The sequence below is a fragment of the Phocoena sinus genome, chromosome 4 (genome assembly GCF_008692025.1).
Source record: "Phocoena sinus isolate mPhoSin1 chromosome 4, mPhoSin1.pri, whole genome shotgun sequence".
Taxonomy (NCBI): Eukaryota; Metazoa; Chordata; class Mammalia; order Artiodactyla; family Phocoenidae; genus Phocoena; species Phocoena sinus.
In genome coordinates, this window is record NC_045766.1 from 66,605,777 (window position 1) to 66,630,817 (window position 25,041).

General features: G+C 39.6%; 1 protein-coding gene across 1 annotated transcript; it reads left to right on the plus strand.

Annotated features, from left to right (window-relative positions):
• Positions 1 to 21,248: 21,248 nt before the first annotated feature.
• LOC116753690 (TP53-regulated inhibitor of apoptosis 1-like) lies at positions 21,249 to 21,515 on the plus strand. The gene is given in 2 exon segments (XM_032631701.1): positions 21,249 to 21,310; positions 21,312 to 21,515. Coding segments are annotated over 2 exon segments (198 nt in total). The 5' UTR covers positions 21,249 to 21,269; the 3' UTR covers positions 21,469 to 21,515.
• Positions 21,516 to 25,041: the final 3,526 nt, after the last annotated feature.

Sequence of the window (25,041 nt, forward strand, 5' to 3'; positions counted from 1 at the left end):
ATGTTCAGAGACATCACATAAATCCCAGTCTGGGATGATGCAGAGATAATAGAGACAGAAATGGGAGGAGCTGTACTACAGGGAGTAGGGACAACACAGACAGGAGAGTCCAGAGCCTGGGTTCTGATGCTCCCTCTGCTATGAACTCACAGGAATCCTTGGACAAGACACGGCAGTCTCAGTCATTCCCATCTCTAAGAAAGTAGAGAGCTCTAAGTTTTCTTCTATCATTAGTATTCTAGACACATATAGTTCTCCATGAGGTAACCCACCATTTGAGAAAGATAACGAGGACTTGACTACATCCTGACATTACATAGCTAAAATTAAGAGACCATAACAATTAACACTGTTTAGGAAAAATCCGTGGGAGGTGCTAATGGGAATCGCTGGGATAAAAGCAAAGATTTGTGCAATAGCTATAGGTATTTTCCATGACAATAACCCCTCATACCATGCTTTTCGCAGCTGAGACACCCTTTTCTAATCTCTCAGGAAATAGAAGAGACAAGGTCAACACAAGGGAAAAGAAGTGGCAATAGAAGTGTTCTAGATTATTCATACACATAGAGAAATATTACCAAGAAAAACAAAGCTAAAGAAAATCTGGTAAAAGTCCTTATGATTTAGATTCATTGCAAAAATAAGTATTAAATCTTTCTATTTTTCACATACATTAATACAAACTTTTCTAAGAAATTTCATATAAATGATCTCTTTTGACTTCCACAATCCTGCAAAATAGGCAGAGCGAATATTATCCGCTATAGTTTATGGTTGAGAAAGCTGAGTTTCTGAGAAGTTATACACATGCCCAGGTTCACAAAGCTAGTTTGTGATAGAATCAGAGGTCACACCAAGTCTTTCCATCCTAGTTCAAAGCTTTTTTCCATATCTCTAAATAAGCAAGTAATTTTTCAGTGGGTCACTCCCCTTGGGCTTAACTCCTACAGATCCAGGAAGCTGAAGCCTGTGGTCTTATCCCAGGCAGTTTCGGAATCTATCATCCACAGATTATATTCAATGAACCCAGACCCCAGTTGGAGGGATAACCCTTCAATTGCTGGCCATTACCAACAGATAAAGTCCATCTACAGTCTGTCACTGGTTTATGCTTTAAGTCTAATGTCATCCAAACAAGCTTAAGTAACCAACATTCTCTGCTAGAATGTAATCTCCACTAGGCAGGGTTCTTTGCATTGTTCACTGATGAATCCTAATACAGCAGTCACTCAATAACTTTGTAGAATGAACAAACAATCCTTGAATCTTCATACTTCTGTGCACTGCTATGCTATTCTCTCCAACAGAATGTCTTGAGCCCTCCCTCACGCATCTTAACCTACATCTAGGGCTAACTATCTTTCAAGTATTAAATCAAGCATCACCTCCCCAACAAGGTTTCCTTGAGTATCCATCATGGAAATGACTCTATAGCACTTAGTTGCATTCCTGTGTCCATGATACAGTATGGAGGACCTCTGCTATTCAGTTTGATTTTTCTTTTTTGGCCGGGGTTTTTTTCTGAACGCTAAAACAGCATTTTAATTGTTGTGATGTAGAACATAAACAATACTTCCCTTATCCTCTGGGAGAAAAAATGGAAAAGAAAAAAGAAAACAAAGCAAATAGAGTATATTTCCAATTACACTGCCTATCTGTCAAAAATGCCTTTTAAAAAAAACAGGTACTTTTTTTTTTAATAGCCTTATATGTCTTTGTTTTTTTTTAACATTTTTATTGGAGTATAATTGCTTTACATTGGCGTGTTGGTTTCTGCTGTATAACAAAGTGAATCAGCTATACGTATACATATATCCCCATATCTCCTCTCTCTTAGATCTCCCTCCCACACTACCTATCCCAGCCCTCTAGGTGGTCACAAAGCACCAAGCTGATCTCCCTGTGCTATGTGGCTGTTTCCCACTAGCTATCTATTCTACATTTGGTAGTGTATATATGTCCATGCCACTCTCTCACTTCATCCCATATTACCCTTCCCCCTCCCCGTGTCCTCAAGTCCATTCTCTACGTCTGCGTCTTTATTCCTTTCCTGCCCTTAGGTTCAAGAGAACCATTTTTTGTTAGATTCCATACATATGTGTTAGCATACAATATTTGTTTTCCTCTTTCTGACTTGCTTCAATCTGTATGACAGACTCTAGGTCCATCCACTTCACTCCAAATAACTCAGTTTTTTTTTCCTTTTATGGCTGAGTAATATTCCATTGTATATATGTGCCACATCTTCTTTATCCATTCATCTGTCAATGGACACTTAGGTTGCTTCCATGTCCTGGCTATTGTAAATAGTGCTGCAATGAACATTGTGGTACATGACTCTTTTTGAATTATGGTTTTCTCTTGGTATATGCCGCATAGTGGGATTGCTGGGTCGTATGGTAGTTCTATTTTTAGTTTTTTAAGGAACCTCCATGCTGTTCTCCATAGTGGCTGTATTAATTTACATTCCCACCAACAGTGCAAGAGGGTTCCCTTTTCTCCACACCCTCCCCAGCATTTATCGATTTTTTGATGATGGCCATTCTGACCAGTGTGAGGTGATACCTCATTGGAGTTTTGATTTGCATTTCTCTAATGATTAGTGATGTTAAGCATCCTTTCATGTGTTTCTTGGCAATCTGTGTATCTCCTTTGGAGAAATGTCTATTTAGGTCTTCTGCCCATTTTTAGATAGGATTTTTTGGTATTTTTGATATTGAGCTGCATGAGCTGCTTGTATATTTTGGAGATTAATCCTTTGTCAGTTGCTTCATTTGCAAATATTTTTTCCCATTCTGAGGGTTATCTTTTCGTCTTGTTTATGGTTTCCTTTGCTGTGCAAAAGCTTTTAACTTTCATTAGGTCCAATTTGTTTATTTTTACTTCCATTTCTCTAGGACATGGTTCAAAAGGATCTTGCTGTAATTTAAGTCATAAAGTGTTCTGCCTATGTTTTCCTCTAAGAGTTTTATAGTGTCTGGCCTTACATTTAGGTCTTTAATCCATTTTGAGTTTATTATCATGTATGGTGTTAGGGAGTGTTCTAATTTCACTCTTTTACATGTAGCTGTCCAGTTTTCCCAGCACCACTTATTGAAGAGGCTGTCTTTTTCCATTGTATATTCTTGCCTCCTTTGTCAAAGATAAGGTGACCACATGTGCATGGGTTTATCTCTGGGCTTTCTATACTGTTCCATTGATCTATATTTCTGTTTTTGGGCCAGTACCTTATTGTCTTGGTTACTGTTGCTTTGTAGTATAGTCTGACATCAGGGAGCCTGATTCCTCCAGCTCCATTTTTCTTTCTCAAGATTGCTTCCACTATTCAGGGTCTTTTGTGTTTGCATACAAATTGAGAAATTTTTTGTTCTAGTTCTGTGAAAAATGCCAGTGGTAGTTTGATAGGGATTGCATTGAATCTGTAGATTGCTTTGGGTAGTAGAGTCATTTTCACAATGTTGATTCTTCCAATCCAAGGACATGGTATACCTCTCCATCTGTTGGTATCATCTTTAACTTCTTTCATCAGGGTCTTATAGTTTTCTGCATACAGGTCGTTGGTCTCCTAAGGTAGGTTTATTCCTATTTATTCTTTTCATTGCAATGGTAAATGGGAGTTTTTCCTTAATTTCTCTTTCAGATTTTTCATCCTTAGTGTATAGGAATGCAAGAGATTTCTTTGCATTAATTTTGTACCCTGCTACTTTACCAAATTCATTGATTAGCTCTAATAGTTTTTTGGTAGCATATTTCGGACTCTCTATGTATAGTATCATGCCATCTGCAAACAGTCACAGTTTTACTTCTTCTTTTCTGTTTTGGATTCCTTTTATTTCTTTTTCTTCTCTGTTTGCTGTGGCTAAAACTTCGAAAACTATGTTGAATAATAGTGGTGAGAGTGGGCAACCTTGTCTTGTTCCTGATCTTACTGGAAATGGTTTCAGTTTTTCACCATTGAGAATGATATTGGCTGTGGGTTTGTCGTATATGGCCTTTATTATGTTGAAGTAAGTTCCCTCTATGCCTACTTTCTGGAAGGTTTTTATCATAAATGGGTGTTGAATTTTGTTGAAAGCTTTTTCTGCATGTATTGAGATTATCGTGTGGTTTTTATCCGTCAGTTTGTTAATATGGTGTATCACATTGATTGATTTGTGTATATTGAATAATCCTTGCATTCCTGGGATAAACCCCACTTGATCATGGTGTTTGATCCTTTTAATGTGCTGTTGGATTCTGTTTGCTAGTTTTTTGTTGAGGATTTTTGCGTCTATGTTCTTCAGTGATATTGGCCTGTAGTTTTCTTTCTTTTTGACATCTTTGTCTGATTTGGGTATCAGGGTGATGGTGGCCTCGTAGAACTACTTTAGGAGTGTTCCTCCCTCTGCTATGTTTTGGAAGAGTTTGAGAAGGATAGGTGTTAGCTCTTCTCTAAATGTTTGATAAAATTCACATGTGAAGCCATCTGGTTCTGGACTTTTGTTTGTCAGAGGAGTTTTAAACACAGTTTCAATTTCAGTGCTTGTGATTGGTCTGTTTATAGTTTCTATTTCTTCCTGGTTCAGTCTTGGAAGAATATGTACATTTCTTCCAGGTTGTCCATTTTATTGGCATATAGTTGCTTGTAGTAATCTCTCATGACCCTTTGTATTTCTGCAGTGTCAGTTGTTACTTCTCCTTTTTCATTTCTAATTCTGTTGATTTGAGTCTTCTCCCTTTTTTTCTTGATGAGTCTGGCTAATGGTTTATCAATTTTGTTTATCTTCTTAGAGAACTAGCTTTTAGTTTTATTGACCTTTGCTATTGTTTCCTTCATTTTCCTTTTCTTTTATTTCTGATCTGATCTTTATGATTTCCTTCCTTCTGCTAACTTTGGGAGTTTTTTTTTTGTTGTTTTTCTTTTTCCTCTAATTGCTTTAGGTTGCTTATTTGAGATTTTTCTTGTTTTTGAGGTAGGATTGTATTGCTATAAATGTCCCTCTTAGAACTGCTTTTGTTGCACCCCATAGGTTTTGGGTCATCGTGTTTTCATTGTCATTTGTTTTTAGGTCTTTTTTGATTTCCGCTTTGATTTCTTCAGTGATCTCTTTGTTATTTAGTAGTGTATTGTTTAACCTCCATGTGTTGGTATTTTTTACAGTTTTTTTCCTCTCATTGATATCTAGTCTCATAGCATTGTGGTCAGAAAAGATACTTGATATGATTTCAGTTTCCTTAAATTTACCAAGGCTTGATTTGTGACCCAAGATATGATCTATTCTGGTGAATGTTCCATGAGCACTTGAGAAAAAAACGTATTCTGTGGTTTTAGGATGGAATGTCCTATAAATATCAATTAAGTCCATGTTGTTTAATGTGTCACTTAAAGCTTGTGTTTCCTTATTTATTTTCATTTTGGATGATCTGTCCATTGGTGAAAGTGGGGTGTTAAAGTTCCCTACTATTATTGTGATACTGTTAATTTCCCCTATGGCTGTTAGCATTTGCCTTATATATTGAGGTGCTCCCATGTTGGGTGCATAAATATTTGCAATTGTTATATCTTCTGCTTGGATTGATGCCTTGATCATTATGTAGTGTCCTTCCTTGGCTCTTGTAATAGTCTTTATTTTAAAGACTATTTTGTCTGGTATGAATATTGCTACTCTAGCTTTCTTCTGATTTCCATTTGCATGGAATATCTTTTTCCATCCCCTCACTTTCAGTCTGTATGTGTCCCTAGGTCTGAAGTGGGTCTCTTGTAGACAGCATATATATGGGTCTTGTTTTTGTATCCATTCAGCCAGGCTATGTCTTTTGGTTGAAGCATTTAATCCATTTACATTTAAGGTAATTATTGATATGTATGTTCCTATTCCGATTTTCCTAATTGTTTTGGGTTTGTTATTGTAGGTGTTTTCCTTCTCTTGTATTTCTTGCCTAGAAAATTTCCTTCAGGATTTGTTTTAAAGCTGGTTTTGTGGTGCTGAATCCTCTGAGCTTTTGCTTGTCTGTGAAGGTTTTAATTTCTGCATTGAATCTGAATGATATCTTTGCTGGGTAGAGTAATCTTTGTGGTAGGTTTTCCCCTTTCATCACTTTAAGTATGTCCTGCCACTCCCTTCTGGCCTGCAGAGTTTCTGCTGAAAGATTAGCTGTTAACCTTATGGGAATTCCCTTGTATGTTATTTGTTGCTTTTCCCTTGCTACTTTTAATATTTTTTCTTTGTATTTAATTTTTGATAGTTTGATTAATATATGTCTTGACATGTTTCTCCTTGGATTTATCCTGTATGGGACTCTCTGTGCTTCCTGGACTTGATTGACTATTTCCTTTCCCGTGTTAGGGAAGTTTTCAACTATAACCTCTTCAAATATTTTCTCAGACCCTTTCTTTTTCTTTTTTTTCTTCTGGGAACTGTATAATTTGAATGTTGCTGCATTTAATGTTGTCCCAGATGTCTCTGAGACTGTCCTCAATTCTTTTCATTCTTCTTTCTTTATTCTGCTCTGCGGTAGTTATTTCCGCTATTTTATCTTCCAGGTCACTTATCCGTTCTTCTGCCTCAGTTATTCTGCTATTGATCCCTTCTAGAGAATTTTTAATTTCATTTATTGTGTTGTTCATCATTGTTTGTTTGCTCTTTAGTTCTTCTAGGTCCTTTTTAAACATTTCTTGTATTTTCTCCATTCTATTCCATGATTTTGGATCATCTTTACTATCATTACTCTGAATTATTTTTCAGGTAGACTGCCTATTTCCTCTTCATTTGCTTAGTCTGGTGGGTTTTTACCTTGTTCCTTCATCTGCTGCGTACTTCTCTGTCTTCTCATTTTGCTTAACTGACTGTGTTTGGGGTCTCCTTTTCATAGGCTGCAGGTTCGTAGTTCCTATTGTTTTTGGTGTCTGCCCCAGTCAGTAAAGTTGGTTCAGTGGCTTGTGTAGGCTTCCTGGTGGAGGGGACTGGTGCCTGTGTTCTGGTGGGTGGGGCTGGATCTTGTCTTTGTGGTGGGCTGGGCCATGTCTGGTGTGTTTTGGGGTGTCTGTGAACTTAGTATTATTTTAGTCAGCCTCTCTGCTAATGGGTGTTATGTTCCTCTCTTGCTAGTTGTTTGGCATGGGGCATCCAGCACTGGAGCTTGCTGGTTGTTGAGTGGAGCTGGGTCTTAGTGTTGAGATGGAGATCTTTGAGAGAGCTCTTGCCGACTGATATTCTGTGGGGCTGGGATGTCTCTGGTGGTCCAATGTCCAGAACTCGGGTCTCCCATCTCAGAGGTTCAGTCCTGACACCAGGCCAGAGCACCAAGACACTGTCAGCCACATGGCTCAGAAGAAAAGGGAGAGAAAAAGAAAGAAAAAGAAATACATAAATAATAAAAAGAATAAAATTATTAAAATTAAAAAATTATTAAAATAAAAAAAATTTAAGTAATTTAAAACAAAAAGCAGAGAGCAAGCAAACCAATAAACAAATCCACCAATAATAAAAAGAGCTAAAAATTATACTAAGATAAACTTAAAAATCAGAAACAGGGCTTCCCTGGTGGCGCAGTGGTTGAGAGTCCGCCTGCCGATGCAGGGGATGCAGGTTCATGCCCCGGTCCGGGAAGATCCCACATGCCGCGGAGCGGCTGGGCCTGTGAGCCTGGAGCTGCGCGTCCGGATCCTGTGCTCCGCAACGGGAGAGGCCACAACAGTGAGAGGTCCACGTACCGCAAAAAAAAAAAAAAAAAAAAAAAATCAGAAACAAGTCAGTCACATACCCCAAGTCTACAGTTGCTCCCAAAGTCCACCTCCTCAATTTTGGGATGATTCATTGTCTATTCAGGTATTCCACAGATTCAGGATACATCAAGTTGGTTGTGGGGATTTAATCCACTGCTCCTGAGGCTGCTGGGAGAGATTTCCCTTTCTGTTCTTTGTTCGCACAGCTCCAGGGGTTCAGCTTTGGTTTTGGCCCCGCCTCTGCATGTAGGTTGCCCTCAGGCAACGCTTAGCCCTCAGTCGCCCAGACAGGAAGGGGTTAAAGCAGCAGCTGATTAGGGGGTTCTGGCTCACTCAGGCCGTGGTGGGGTGGGGAGGGAGGGGTATGGAATGCGAGGCGAGCCTGCGGTGACAGAGGCCAACATGACATTGCAACAGCCTGAGGCGCACCCTGTGTTCTCCCGGGGAAGTTGTCCCTGGATCACAGGACCCTGGCAGTGGCGGGCTGCACAGGCTCCCAGGAGGGGAGGTGTGGATAGTGTCCTGTGCTTGCCCACAGGCTTCCTGGTGGCTGCAATAGCAGCCTTAGCGTCTCATGCCCATCTCTGGGGTCCACACTGATAGCTGTGGCTCGCGCCTGTCTCTGGAGCTCATTTAGGCAGTGCTCTGAATCCCCTCTCCTCACGCACCCCAAAACATGATCTCTCGACCCTTAGGCAGTTCCAGACCTTTTCCCGGGCTCCCTCCCGGCTAGCTGTGGTGCACTAGCCCCCTTCAGGCTATGTTCACGCAGCCAACCCCAGTCCTCTCCCCGGGATCTGACCTCCGAAGCCTGAGCTCGCCTCAGCTCCCGCCCCCTTGTCTGCGGGTGAGCAGACAAGCCTCTCAGGCTGGTGAGTGCTGGTCGGCACCGATCCTCTGTGTGGGAATCTCTCCGCTTTTCCCTCTGCACCCCTGTTGCTGCTGTCTCCTCCGTGGCTCTGAAGCTTCCCCTCCGCCCACCCCCTGTCTCCACCAGTGAAGGGGCTTCCTAGTGTGTGGAAACTTTTCCTCCTTCACAGCTCCCTCCTGAGGTGCAGGTCCCGTCCCTATCCTTTTGTCTCTGTTTTTTTCTTTTTTCTTTTGCCCTACCCGGGTACATGGGTAGTTTCTTGCCTTTTGGGAAGTGTGAGGTCTTCTGCCAGCATTCAGCAGGTGTTCTGTATGAGTTGTTCCACATGTAGATGTATTTCTGATGTATTTCTGGGGAGGAAGGTGATGTCCACATCTTATTCCTCCGCCATCTTTAAGGTCCCCCCTCTCCAGGTACTTCTTGACACAAGAAAGATAGAAAGATCATTCTTGCCTTAGAACCCTAAACATTAATTTTTAGGATAGGCATCCATTCTGGTCAGTGTGTACCTTCTGAGTGGTCTGTGCTCATTCTGTATGGGTTGTTAAATTGTTTGTATATATCCTCTTCTTTTATTCATGATCATATATCTCTTGAAAGTTCCTCCTGCATAGTGGCCATTTAATATTAAATATTAATATTAAATTTTCTATCCCAACTCCTAAATAAAGTGCTTAAAACATAGGAAGTGTTTAATAAAAGTTTGGTAGATTATTTTCTAAGTTATAAACACTATGCAAGAAAGAAAAGCAGGTAATATGTTTTGCTTTCTCTGAATGGCTTTCCGTGTAAGGAACTAGAATGGTAAGGAGATATTAGATAGGATATTTAAAATTTATCTTCATATGCATATATAACTTTTTCCTTAAAGGTTACCTTTTCAATCACACTATATGGGCATTAACTGTGGTTCAGTTTCTATTACAGAAGGAAAAGAGCTGTGACAATGGGGTGACAATTTCTAGCTGGGAAACAACTTCTTGGATTAGAAATCTAACCTGCTCTTTCCATCTTCACCTGGATTTCCTCCTGGAGTCTGAAGCTCCACTAACATGTACTCCAGCTTCTCCTTGATTGGCCATTGGCTTGCTAGACATGCTTCCTATTAAGGAAAAAAATGATTTAGTGTCAACAAAGAATACTTTAAGCCCTTAATGTGTACAGAGGTTTTTAGTATACACAGAATTTGTACTTTAAAAAATACAGATGGTCCCTGATTTAATGATGGTTTGACTTAACAGTTTTTTGACTTTTTGATGGTGTGAAAGTGATATGCATTCAGTAGAAACCATACTTAGGAATTTGAATAGTGAACTTTGACCCAAGCTAGTGATATGTGGTTCAATACTCTCTCTTGATTCTGGACAACAGCAATGAGCCACAGCTCTCAATCAGCCACATGATCAACAGAGTAAACAACCCATACACTGACAACCATTCTGTACCCACACAACCATTCTTTTTTTCACTTTCAGTTCAGTATTCAACAAATTATGAGGTATTCAACACTTTATTATAAAGTAGGCTATGTGTTAGATGATTTTGCCCAAATCAGGCTAAGTGTTCTGAGCATGTTTAAGGCAGGTGAAGCTAAGCTATGATGTTAGGTCGGTTAGTTGTATTGAATGCATTTTCAGCTTACGCTATTTTCAACTTATGATGGGTTTATTAGGATGTAACCCTTTTGTGAGTCAAGGAAGATCTGTATAGCCAGGTTTAAAAAATAGTGTGATACATATTCCTGTACTTACACCCCAGAAAGTATGATTGTTAACATTTTTTCAAATTTACTACAAACCTATATGTATGTATATGTGTGTGTACATGTCAACCATTCCAACAAAGGTAAAGTCCCCTTTATCTTCCATCTGCAGGTCTATATATCTTTCTCTGTTACTTCCCCGTTACCTTGGGCTAAAAACATTCTGTATCACAAATTTAGATCCGATTAATTTTTATGTCACTTTCCATAGTACAGATATGTATATTTCATAGACACATAATAATCATAAACACAATCATATCAGCTGCTACCACTTATTGAGGTCTATTTTTACATCCAGATTCTCTACCCTCATACAGTCCTGTAAAGTCAGTGATGGTATTGCCATGTTACAGATGAGGAAACAGAGCTTTGAATATTTGAAATAATTTGACCAAGACCATGCAGAGAGTAAGTAGAAAGACCATGATTGAAACACTGCTTTTTGTACTCTAAAATCTCTGTTCTTTCCTCTGCACCTTGCTGCCTCTTCTAAAATGACTGAATAAAATATGTGGCAATGCTACTGAACTTGGAAATACATATATTTTAAATGTGTTCCAGACTCTATGAGGTGTCTTTAGGAGCAGGATAGATGTGAATAAGACCTGCCCCTTGCCCTTTAGTTGCATATAGTCTAGAGTTTGGAGAGAAAGTAGTGGAAGATACAGAAGCATAAACAAATATCTATAAGGATTTTCAGAGTGAGATTGTGGTATGAACTACTTAGGAGAATCTAGCAAAAAAAGAAACACTTTTGATTGGAGATATCTGAGGCAATGTCAGAAAAGAAGCAACATTTGGGCTATCTTGTGTAGTAAACATCTCAAGCGAAACGATCAAGGCATGACAATATAGGAAGCCAGTTAACAGGTGGTTTCATTAGCCTGGGGACCTGAACGGGAACCTGCAGACCTGCAGTGTCACATTTGTATATGACCAGGAAAAAGAGACCACTGCATCTTCTTCAGGGCTTTTTTTTTTTTTTTTTTTTTCTGTTTTCTGAAAGGATTACAGAAGTTTAGAAAAAGTCTATTCTCTTGGTACTTTACAGCTTAACCATTTAATAATTGCTAGTGGGGTTAGCCACCCTTTGGGACATTCAGAAAATTTCTCAGTTGCCTCGGGAGTAACTTGCAGTTTTAACACTTTACAGGATATGGGGTGATGAGCGGGAACGCTCTAGTGCCTTGGGGTCAATGCCTTTTGGGGAGTTGTCCATGTAAGGAACGGCACCAAGAAACGGAGGAGAGCTTAAACAAGCTTTATTTGGGATCGCTCCCGGGCGAGGTTCACTGGTCTGAGAGAAAGGGGCCAGAGAAGTCGCGCCCGGGTGTGCGCGCGAACAAAATTTATAGAGGTGGGCGCAGGGGAGGTGCTTGCTGTGTGAAGCAGCCCTTTTTTGGTAATCTCTCGGGTGTTGTGGCAATGTCAGGTGTCGGTTGCATCAGCCTCAGAGCCGTTGGTTCCGCCCCTCAGGGAGCGGGAAGACCGGGGCCGAGTGGTGTGGCAATGTCAGGTGTCGGTTGCGTCAGCCACTTTGGCGGGGGTTCCGTCTGGCTCCCTGGGCCCTTCCCCGGACCTGCTGGCCTTACAGTCCAGTCTTGTGTGCTGAGGCTGGCTGATACAGGAATCATTTGATGTCCATAGAAACACGAGATACTACTGAGAAAATGACAAAATCATAGAGTACTGGCAATGGTGAGCTTATGAGGATACTGTTGCCCAGGTAATTCAAGTCAGTCTCCTAAGGTCTCAGAGCCAGCCAGTGATAATCTGGAGTGACTTCCCAGGTGCTTCTCCACAGCCACAGCAAAACTCTTTCCATCACCCCACGGTAAAAACATTCCTAATTGCTTCTCTGATTTTCCTGTGCAAAGCATGCTCCAGTTTGACTTGAGCTAAGCCATAGTACACTAGCAAGATCCTGAGAGTGAAAATTACTTCCTAGGTTATTCGATGAGGGCAACCTGCCCTCACTGCTCAGGTCTTATGTGGTAAAGAGACAAGTCTGTTCTTTCCCAAACCTCCCTAGTGTTGGTAACCGCACCTGGGCCTCAGGGGAAAGGGCCTCTCCCAGTTATCTGATGAAATTAGCTTGTGCCACCACGCCCATATACTGCTGTTCCTAGAAGATTTTTATTGCAGAGAAGATGACACACAGGAAGGTGACCACTGTGGGCCCAATTGGAAAGACAGTCCCATCAGAGCTAGATAATACCTGCATTCTTCAAAGGCCTTTAAGTATTCATGCTGCTTCAGTGCAGCCAAAGTCTGCCTTGAAAGGAGACCCAGAACGCTTTTTTGCAGCAAAGTTAATCCCAGTGAAAGCTTCTTCAACTAAAGCAAGCTCTAGGGGTTGAGAAATAGACAAGTGAATTAAGCCATAATGACTCAGCTCCTCTTTCCTCTCTGCCCTGGTCTACCAGCCAGGAGTGTGGGGAGGAAATGAGTTAGGTCAAATTTATGCTTGAGCTCTACGAAGCAAAGATCTATCCACGCCTAAGGTGATTTTGCTAAAAAGTGCTATGTCTTTACAGAAAGTCTTCCCTAGCCCCTGGCTCCAGTAAGTAGGAATTTCACATGTATGAGTCTGGGAAGAATGTGAATGGAGAGGAAGGCATGGATGCCTATCAAAAGGCAATTGAGGTGTGGCTAAAGTAGCGGCTTTTGCACTAAAAGAAACTGGGTGATTCACTATGTTAGGTTAGACTCTCTACCATCAGACCCAGAAACAAAAATTCATAATGTACAAGTGATTTATTGACAAAGTGTTCCAACAGAAAATAGTAAGAGAGTCCAGGAAACAGGACAGGGATGAAGAGAATGCCAACCAGGCAAGGGTACCGTGTCAAGCAAAGTCCTGGACTGAGCAACTTCAGCTTGAACTTGAAGTTGAACTCTCGAATATCAAGTTGCCTCAGAGAGGTCCCAAACTAAGGCCAGAGAGCTTGAGTTTCATAATCCTGTACCTATCATCATTGGTAAAGGGCTCTCCAAGGAGTATATAAACTCCAGGCCCCCAGCTATCTGTGTTTTCCAATAAAGGGCTCTTGTAATGCAAGAGCAGTCCTCCAAACACAGCCACAATTTCAAGCTGTTGGAACTGAAATATACCAAAGGCCAGGACATATATTTAAGAAAAAAAAATTTTTTTAATCTGCAAACAAAGTAAAAAAATAAAACAACACACATTAGCCTGAAGGTATCTATGCCTTAGCGCAATAGTATCCTACCAGCTACATTTCCCCAAAGTTTTCTTTTGACTTGGAGATCTGTGTTCAAGAGAGTTACCTTCATTTACTAATTTATAGGCACTGTGCTAATGCATTTTATGGTACCATGTTTGTTACCGCATATATTATATAATATAGCAAGACCATTGGAGCTTAGCAGTCCCAGGTTTAAATCTTGATTTGTTCATGAACTAGCTGAGTAAATTTATGAAAGTTACTTTACCTCTGTGTGACTCAAGGAAGTGGTTGTGAAGAATAAATGAAATAACCAAGTACGACTTTTTTTTTTGCGGTACGCGGGCCACTCACTGTTGTGGCCTCTCTCATTGTGGAGCACAGGCTCCGGACGCGCAGGCTCAGCGGCCATGGCTCACGGGCCCAGCCGCTCCGCGGCATGTGGGATCTTCCCGGACCGGGGCATGAACCCGTGTCCCCTGCATTGGCAGGCGGACTCTCAACCACTGTGCCACCAGGGAAGCCCCCAAGTATGACTTTTAATAACCTGGTCATGGGACATGGGTAAAGTCTCAATGAATATTGGTTTTTAACAAAAATGATAATAGCAATAATAATATTTTTCTTTATTTATTCATTTACACAACAAATATTTATCAAGCACCTATGAGGTATCAGAGCCACCTCTAGGCCAAGAATTACAAAGGTGTTAGACAAAGATTATGCCCTCACAGAGCTTACATTCTGGTAAGAGAAACAAATAATCACACAGACAAGTAACTAATGCAATATCAGTTACTGATAAATGCAATAAAGAAAACTGCAGCAGGGCATAAAGTAAAGAAGAGTAGTGGAGTGGGAGATGGAGATTATCACTACATGTGATGGTCAAGGAACACCCTCTGGGAAGAACAGCTGAGCAGAGACCTGAATGTGTTAAAGGGGTGAGCCACGGAAAGAGCCAAGGAGCAGTGTTCTGGGAAGAGATCATAGTAAGAGCACAGGAGGAGAATATACTTAGCATGTTAAAGAAATAAGAAGAATCCAATGTGGCGACAGTAGAATGAAGCAGGCCAAGAGTACTAGGAAATAGAGCCAGAGACAGTGGCAAGGACCAGACCAGATCACGTAGAGCCAAGTAACCCATGGTAAGGAGAGTGACTTTTTTTTTTTTTTTTTTTTTTTTTTTTTTTGTGGTACGCGGGCCTCTCACTGTTGTGGCCTCTCCTGTTGCGGAGCACAGGCTCCGGACGCGCAGGCTCAGCGGCCATGGCTCACGGGCCCAGCTGCTCCGCGGCATGTGGGATCTTCCCGGACCGGGGCACGAACCCATGTCCCCTGCATCGGCAGGCGGACTCTCAACCACTGCGCCACCAGGGAAGCCCAGGAGAGTGACTTTTATTTAATCTGACTGTGATAGGAAATCACAGGGTCACAGTGACATAGACGGTGACAAACTTGAATTATGTTTGTAAAAGACTTCTCTTTTCCTCATGTGCCCCTGAAGGGCACAAGAGCGTCTATGCAAATCACTTCCTAGCAACAGCCCTGGATCTCACACAATCCCCAAGCTCAATGGGCAAACTAATCTCTAATAGCAAACACGAGCTACCCATTTATTCATGTCCCTATGTTGTCTTTTGGAAAATAATAGTAATGCTGTCCAACATTTACAAAGAAATTCTCCATAAGTAATCTCTAATATAAAGCTATGGCTGCCGATGCACCATCAGAGTATCTTTAACCTTTAGTTCCTCCTATTTTGCTTGTTTCCAGTTTGTATCTTTAGCTTTTCTGCCTTTTTGGAATATAGTCTCTCACATCAAAATAACTCCTTTAGGAGTTAAGTTAAGCCTGCCTGACTTGCTAGAAGCAAAATTATACACCGTTAGAAATTAATTTTTTGATATATTCTGTTTCACAGGACGTTATTCCATTCACATACCTCTGATGGCTCCTCACTGACTACAGATTGAAGTTCAGTCCTTAGCTGAGTGTTCCACTCCTTCTCTTCCTGAACCGGGCAGACTTCTCCAACGTGCCTCAGCTAACCACGTTCTTACACAAGGAATCACCTGCCATCATACAATTCTTCTCCACTGTCTTTCAAAGATAACATGCACAGTTTTACTGCCTCATCATTGTTTATTTCTTTTATTTGTCTAAGTATAAAGCTTCTCTCAATGCCAAGTTTTAGTCCCACCTCTGTGTGGGTCTTCCCACATGGAGAAGGATTGTCTCCATGACAATCCTTCACTGATCATTCCCTCATTCTGAACTACTTCTACAGTTGCTAAACTTTGCATATGATCCCTTGGATTATTACCGATCTTTTGAAGAACACATTTATCTCTACGGGCCATCTGTGAACTTATTCAAGGTTGGGATCACATCTCTGTACTCCAGGCACTCTGCCTATTATACCTGACTTTCCCATCAGATTCATCATTGTTAAATCCTGCTGAGTTCACACGTCTGTTTACCCCCAGCACACCTACTTTTGTACTTTTTTTTTTATTTTTACTGAATTGTGCAAGACATTGATCTATCTTTATTTTTATGAAACCTTAACTTAATCTCTATTCCAAGCTCCCCTTTTGCATTATGAAAGCAGTCTCAGTCTCTTCAGGCTTTTTCCTTTCTTTGCCTGATGTTTAGTTTAAGTTGTGTTTGGGGAAGCTCAAGTATATTCAGTCATCTGTCCCCTCAGATATCCACTAAGAATTACATGACATGACCCTGTTTGGTCCTTAGATGCGGTGTCATTTCTGAAAGGTTGCTTTCTCCTATGCCAATGCCCATCCCAGGCCTGAGCTCTCTCCTTGCTAGTTTCAGAAGCATGGTAATTTCTCTGATGCTATTCAGGGCCCCACCTGCCTAGACTCACACGTAATGTCCATTCTGAAGTCTTGCTACTTTCTCAGGGACCCGTTCTTACAGCAGGAAACACAGCTCTTCTCTGCAGTGCCCACCAACGCCTATCTTCTCATCATTAGATATGATGGTCAAGGGAAGCCTCTCAGGGAAGAACAATTGAACAGAGACTTGAATGAGTTGAAAGAGTGAACCATGAAAAGATCTGAGAAGTAATGTTCTGGGAAGAGGCCACAGTAAGAGCAAAGGCCCTGGATGAGAATACACTCTTCATCTCTGAGTGAGGAAATCTTTGGTCTGGAGGAAGCCAAGTCACATCTTCTTTCCAATATTTTGTCTCTTCCCCAATTCTCTAAGTTGCCTTTAGAGATGTATAACCAAAATCCAGGAAAACATTAGCAAGTCACTTTCTAATTCTGCCTTGAAACTTCTCTATCTTAAGGCAATAAGGCTAGAACAACTTTTGTTTTGATTAGGCAGTTGTGTGGACATATAGATAAATTGCCAGGAAAAATAATGATCATGGGTATAAAATAATATCCTATCATAATTATTTTAGTAACTAGCATAAACTTCTTCTTTTCCACCTGATTCATCAACTTGGGAGACAATTTAGACCCTTTCCTCTTACCCATCTCCATTGGTCTTATTGTACATGAAACCAAAGCCAAAGATAACTCTTCGGCCTAAAATTAGGTCCAGTAATAACCAGGTCCAGAAGATTCTGCTTGAAAAAAATAGAATGGATAAACAAATGAAAAAATTCAAAGTAGATGGGGATAAACTATACATAAGGAAGAGATAATGTGTTCTTGATGTTCAGATAAAGAAGAAATCAATTCCACTTTATGGTCTCTTGTCTTCCCTAAGCTTCACCCAACTGACTACATATACTAGATATCATGATAATGACAATAGTCATAGTATCCATTTGAAGATCAACTATAATTTTCTTTGTTTTCTTAAAACAGGAATTTGGGGCTTCCCTGGTGGCGCAGTGGTTGAGTCCACCTGCCAATGCAGGAGACACGGGTTCGTGCCCTGGTCCGGGAAGATCCCACATGCCTAGGAGCGGCTGAGCCCGTGAGCCATGGCCGCTGAGCCTGCGCGTCCAGAGCCTGTACTCCGCAACGGGAGAGGCCACAACGGTGAGAGGCCCGCATACCGCAAAAAAAAAAACAACCAGGAATTTGATGTTGTTTGGAATAAACAGAATTTCTTCTTTCCCAAAGCGCACTGCATGTAGTTATGCAGTGAACGTGGGCACAACTTCCAAAGTTGTGACCTTTACTGTAGATATCATATACTTGTATGTTTGTGACAACAACTGTAGTGAGCTGGGGAAAAAAAGTGTTTTGTTGTAACAAAACCAGCATATGATGACAATTTCCCAACAGAAAGAAGTAAAGGGTCTTGGGTAAAGGACAACATTTTATAATTTACACAGTTGCCATAAAGGCTAGGGGCTCTCTAATTTGCTCCTCAAAGTTTTGCTTTTAAAAACCACCTGAGCTCTTGATTTCATTCATACCAGTAGGCTTTAGGAATACACCAAGAGCCACCATTTAGTTTAAAGAAAACAAAGGCAACAGACAGCCAAGACCCCTAGACCTTTTCTCTCCTTCCACAATCATATATTAATGTATGCAAAACACGATAGTAGGGACCCACCTAGAAGGAGCCAAAGTATGATTACAGAAGTGCTTTAGACTTAGCCATCACCCTCAGAAAATTCACAATCGAATTTATGAAATAACACAGAGACCAATAGAGTACGATGTGATGAGAGACATAACTAGTACAAAGTGTTGAGGAAGCACCAAGAAGGAAATAACTAACTCTGCCTTAGGGGATAGGAGAGAGCTTCAGTGAGGAAGCCACATTTGAGCTGAATACTATAGAATTAGTGGGGACTTCCCAGGCAGAAAAGGGAGGGAATACTTCCCAGAAAAAGGAAATTGCACATACCTATTTCAGGAAAGTGAATGACTCTGTTACAAAATATTAACTGAGGCTGGACCTTGGGGTGCAAGGGGTGTGGAGGAGAGTAATGAAAGACAAATCAGGCAAGGCTGGTTGAGGACTGGGAAAATCGTGGAGGGCCCCGTCTGCTAGGACTTTGAATTTTATATGAACATGGAGCAGAGAATTGCAACCACGTAAAGGAGAACCTTCAGAAGCTGCTGAGAAGAGTGAGGCACTTTAGAAGCTGAGTTTTAGACATTTCTGACAGCACTGTGGACGTGGACTGGAGGAAATCAGAGGCTTAGTGGAATTGCTAGTCCAGGTAGGAAAAAGACAAACCTAATTTCAGGAACCACTTAGGAACCTCTGGCCATGCAGGGCATGATGGAAAAGCCCTAACAGAGTCAGAATCTGACTCTGACTCTAGTTCTGTCCATGGCACCAAACAGTTCATGCTACTAGTTCCCGGTATGCCACCTACTCCTAAAGCCCACCAAGAGCACAGGTATTCATTTACAATCGCTTTATGATATGGCTCTCATAGAATTTTGCTTCTTTTTTTCAGGGCATTTTTCTCATGTTTGGAATTATTCTGTCATATGTGTGATTATTTGACAACTGTTGGATGATCCTCACTAGACTCTAATCTCTGAATGATCAAGAATTGTGTCTGCATTTTGCTCATCACTGTCTCTGGAGGCTAGTAGAGAAACTGACGTAGAGTAGATGCTCAGTAAATGTTTGTTGAAAGAATGTTGACTGAAATATTGAGAAACAGTTGAGGTGATGACATTCTGCTTGGGAAATGTTTAGCTTTGCTTGCTTTTCAAAATGACAAACAAAAATTCAATCTGTGATTTAATTACTATATAATTAAATTTTTTGACCCTTTATATCAAATTTGCTCTCCAACACTACATGTGAACACTAATTCTGTAAGTTATATTCCAGATCTGAAATTCACTTGAAATGGGAACCAAATTTGATCACATTTTTTTATTTTATGGACTTTAAATTCCCAAAATAAAATAATACCGACTGCTTAGCCTGGATTTAATGATTAGTATTTCTTTCTTTCTCTCTCTTTCTTCTTTCTTTCTTTCTTTCTTTCTTTCTTTTTTCTTTCTTTCTTTTTTTCCTTCCTTCCTTTCTCTCTTCTTTAAAAAATTTTCTTCTATAACTAAAGAGGACTTTTTTAACCTAAGGCAAACCAATTTTTCTGTCATGACTTTAAATTTGATGAGGTTCCATTAAGAAACTCCATGCATGTCCTACTTGTTACAGGCATACACATAAAGAGACAGTCAAAGCACTTCATCAAAAGCAGAAAGATTAAGGCAAAAGATTACACAACAAAACCACCCACATTCAGTTTTGCAAGTCTAACAGTCAGCCTGAATCATCACCCTAGAGCGCCTGCATTCCGTTCCAACCCAAGTCTTTAGCTTACCATTCAAGACCTGAGAAAACAAAATATTAGTATTGGTGACCAAAAAGGCAGGTGTGTTTCTCTTTCCTTGGTTACTCTTAGCCCTGGAGGCAGCAACTCTTTCTTGTTTTTTTACTTGGTAAATACATCTCTTGTGAGATAATTAAAAAACCAGCAGAAATCTTAAGATCACCAAAGAATAACAACTAGTTCTAGTGACAGAATCTCTGGCTTAAGAATCTCAGAATATAGTTTTTGAATCAGTCTTACCCATCCGTGGCTCACTCCCATAGCAATATCTCTCATGTTATTCATCCCATCCTTTATCCCATTTTTCTCTTCTTACATTTTTATTTATTACTTAGCCTGAAGTAATGACCCTCTCCTGTTAATCCTAGTCCTGCTTCAAGTGTGCACTCAAATGTCACCCTCATGTTCTCTCTTGTCATTTTAGGAAAACTATATTATTCTTCTGTCTGCATTCCTGCAGTACGTGGCTTGTACACCTTTGCATACTATTTCTACTCTCTACTATACCAGTCACATGGTTGTCTGTCATTTTCCTGTTATTAGATTGCAAACCCCTTTAAGTCAGTAAATGTGGAATTCATACCCATGGGCCTACTTAGAGCCCAATTTGTGCCCTAAGCAGTGTAGACAGGTGATAATAAATCATAAGTGAATGGATTATAAAAAGTATTTGAGAATCTTTACAATAATAGATATAGATACAATAAGACAATTAAGTTACAAATAAAAGAAATATTTTTATGGGAACAAGAAATGAAAATATAAAGCAAGGTCAATAGAGTTATTGTAGCGGAGCATTAAAAGTAACATTAACTTCCTGGCAACTGATGAAAAAAGAGAGCTAAAGAACAAGATTACTCATATGAATTGGATAGGAGTAAGTGGAAACTGAAACTAGACCAGTTCTCACAAAGACTGAAATTGAGTCTCAAATTATCACAATCCCTTATAGAATTGAGATGATCAACCTTTTTTTCTGTGAGCTAAAAGAAAAGAAAATACCTTTCGGAGGAAGAAAAAAATACAGAGATGCAATAATTTTTATATACAAGGCCAAGCATTCAGTCAAAAATTACCAGTTAGGCCAAGAATAAGATAAAATGGTGAAGACAAAAACAAACAAAGAAAACATAGCCCAACAGGTGAAAAAACACACAGAAAAAAAAAATATTTTTCCAAACTGACAAAAGGAATTAATCCACAGATTCAAAAAGTTCTATATAAAACCACCCTTAGACACATCAGGGAAAAATTACGAAAAAGAAAACAAAAGCAGAAAGAAAAATTTAAAAGCATCCAGAAAAAACAGACACATTTCTTTCAAGGAAGTAAAAGACTGATAAGTTAACTCTTCAAAGGAAATTATGGGACGTCTGAGAGCCGCTGCCAGCACCACAGATGCAGATGCCACGAACAGCGTAGGGGAGGCTTGCGCCAACATGAAGCATGAGTACAATTAGTTCTTCAATCAGTTGTTTGCACAGGTTCCTCAAGGGGGATGGCTCTGGGGACCCGGGCACCTACCTCTTCAAGTGCTACCAGCAGTGTGTTCAGAAAGCAATAAAGGAGAAGGAGATTCCTATTGAAGGACTGGAGTTCATGGACCATGGCAAAGAAAAGCCTGAAGGCTCTTCTTGACCTTGACAGTCACCTTGAAAATGGACTCCTCAAATCAGGAAATTGAGAACTCTGGATCGTGTCAATTAAAGCTGTGAAGATAACATCGATTTGATGCATTTGGGTGGGTGGGGGGGGAGGGGGTTACCTTTCTTCCTTCTTGATATTTTTGTCTCACTTGTAAAAGATGATGAACCATCACTCTTTGCTTTGAGATTTCTGGCTTTGGCATCTCAGCAGGAACGTAGTGTGCTAAATAATGGGATTATGGTTGCAATAGTTGGTCTGGGATCAATTTTAAATATATCTTGTGTGTAAATGCTGATAAGCTTGTCAGGATGACCATGGTTGCCTGAGTTATGCTTTGAAGGACATTATGTATACCATACTGGGGTTATTATTCATGGAAGCAACTGCTTAGGATCTCTGTTTTCTCTCAGGGAGCTAATGCTCTGGAAAGGATTCCCAGCACAACAGTTTTGATCAGTGCTTGAGAGCACAGTTTCATTTTTATATAGTAACTTAACTGTTAAGATTGCTGGTGGACTGGGTTAGCTAAGAGGAAGACAGCTTTTAACTGTTCCCTACCTTAACTAGAGGTGTCAGATCTCATATTAAGATGTGAAAGCTTCAAGAACACTGCAGTGAACACCAATTCAGAACTCATGGTGTAGTTTAGGAATTAAGATCCTTGGAGTGGCTATGAAAGAAGATCCTAAATTTAAAAGATTTGCTCTTGCTAGCTTTCAACTTAAGTCAATGAATTAAGTCAACCTGTATATCATAGAAGTGCCAAAATGCTGCATCTGGTTAAGGGGTGGCAGGTAGGAAGAGTTTGCTTCATTTGCCTTGTTTACCCACCCTGCCTGTAGTCATGAAGACTGAAAAAAATTGTAACATTTAGTTTCCATCATATGCCCCTGGAACTCAGTGCACTTTATGGAACAACTATCGCCCTGTAATCCCATACATCCCATATATACATGGGGGGGAGTTTTATAATTTAAAAATGAAGATTTATCTAAGCTAGGTAGTATGGTATAAAAAATGGAAACCTCACTGATTTCTAAACTTTCTACAGTAAGCTACACAAATATCTTTTTTTTTTTTTTTAATGCCTTAGTTCAGACTCTTTCATGTCTCCCCTGGGCTATTACAATGCCTTTTCTTTTCTTTTTCCAAATCTATTTATTCATTTATTTTTATTCATCTGTTTTTTTGGCTGCGTTTGGTCTTCACCGCTGCACGCAGGCTTTCTCTAGCTGCGAGGAGCGGGGGCCACTCTTTGTTTTGGTGTGCAGGCTTCTCATTGTGGTGACTTCTCATTGCACAGCACAGGCTCTAGACATGCGGGCCTCAGCAGTTGTGGCACGTGGGCTCAGCAGCTGTGGCTCATGGGCTCCAGAGCACAGGCTCAGTAGTTGTGGTGCATGGGCTTAGTTGCTCCACAGCATGTGGGATCCTCCCAGACCAGGGCTCAAACCCATGTCCCCTGCAATGGCAGGCGGACTCCCAACCACTGTGCCACCAGGGAAGTCCCGAAATATCTTCTTTAATTGTTTATATAATGGCACCCCAAAAATGTCAGGGTCAGGTGGGCCCTTACACACTTTAGAATGTCATGTAGTCTCCATAATTGCATATCTTGAGTAATGTGGTTCAATTTTTTATGTGTCCATATAGTGTGAAACTTGATTTACAGAAGGCCTAGATTCTATTACCTCTTCTCCACTTTACCAATTAGTAACTTCATATTTAACATGACCAGTCCTTACTGTCATTGCAATACATTTTGCATTTATATTTTGACAGGTTAAGGTCCATGATACAAAAGTTATTTGGAACCCAGCTGAGGGAGGCCAGGCAGCCAGCTGGAGTTAATTATATATGTCCTGAAATAAGCCTGGCCACAAGTTGGTCAAAACCTTGCACCGTTTTGAATCTTACCACAAAACTGTCTGGTTGAGCTTTGAGAATAAAACAAATTTTATTGTAATTGCTACTGAGGGAATATTTTTTCTGATTGTTCCTCATGCTATTTTGACTTTATCCTGCCCATAAAATGATTCCAACTATCTCAGCTATTTCAAGGGCTTTACATTTTGAAGAGGAAATTTTATTGCTCTTTAAGGGTGATTTTGTAAGTATTGCTGTTGTTTCTCCTAATTCTTATGGCTACAGGAAGGTTTTAATTCCAGAAACAAATAAAGCCAGCACTATATGCAAAAAAAAAGGGAAATTATGAAAGCCATAAGAAAAGAAAATGATACTGAAAAACAATGAAGAATAAAGCTTATAATCTAAAATTATATACCAAGGGAAAATATCTTTCAAAAGTAAACATAAAATAGAGACATTTTCAAATAAATAGTGAGAAGATTCACTGGCATCAGACAGGGACTAAATGATATACTAAAAGGTATCCTTTGAGTAGAAGGAAAATGACCCTAAACAGAAATGCAAGAAGGAAATTATCTTACAGAAATGTAAATAGGAAAAAGTAATCACTGGAAAGTAAGTAAATAGAAATGAATATTGATGATATAAGCAATACTGGTAATATAATATGAGGTTTTAAATATATGTATAATTAAAACACTCAACAATAATAACATAAAGGGCTGAATGGGGAAAATAGAATTTAATTGTCCCTAATTCCTCACATTTTTCTGAGAGATGGACAGAGTGCTAGTATAGAGTAGGCGCTAATAATTCCAGGATTTATGCTGTAACCCTTAGAAGAAGAGAAAAATAATTTATAACTAATAAGCTAATAGGTGGGAAAATGGAATAATAATTTAAAAAATGATTAATAAAAAGAAGATAACAAAAGAGGAAAAAAGAGGAACAGATTGGGCAAACAAAAAACAAATAGAAAGATAGATTTAAACTTAAAAATATCAGTGATAAATTATCTGTAAACAGACTACATATTTCAGATTTGATAAAAATAAAAATGCACATTCAATTTATGGGTCACACCATAAACATAAATCTGTAGAGAAGTTAAAAATAAAGGAGTTGAAAAAGATATTAACCAAAATTTACCAAGTGTTATTCTATTAACCTCAGGCAAAGTAGGCATTAAGGCAAAAAGCATTATTAGAAATAATAAGAAATAAAAATTGTAACAATTATAATTCTGCCTGTACTTAATAACACAGTCTTAATATATAGAGTAAAATTTGATATAACTACAGTCAAGGTGAGAGATTTTAAACTTTCTCTAAATAACTGATAGGAAAAGCAGACAAAAGTCAGTACACACAGAGAAGATTTGAACTATATAATTAACAAACTTGATCTTAATGTTCCAAAGTATTAAAATAATAGAGTATGTTTACTAGAAAAATATAATATAGCATACTTACAAAAATAATGTAAAAAATCTCAAATGTTTGCATATTAACCAATATACTTCTAAAATAATCCATGGGTCAATGAATAAATTACAATGTAAATTACAAAATACTTTCAATGGCATACAGAAAAATGTGGCATATGAAAACTTGTATTATGCAGCTAAAACTGAGGTAAAAGAAAAACTTTTGACTCTACAGGCATGGCATGTATTGATACTAGAAAAGGAAAGTT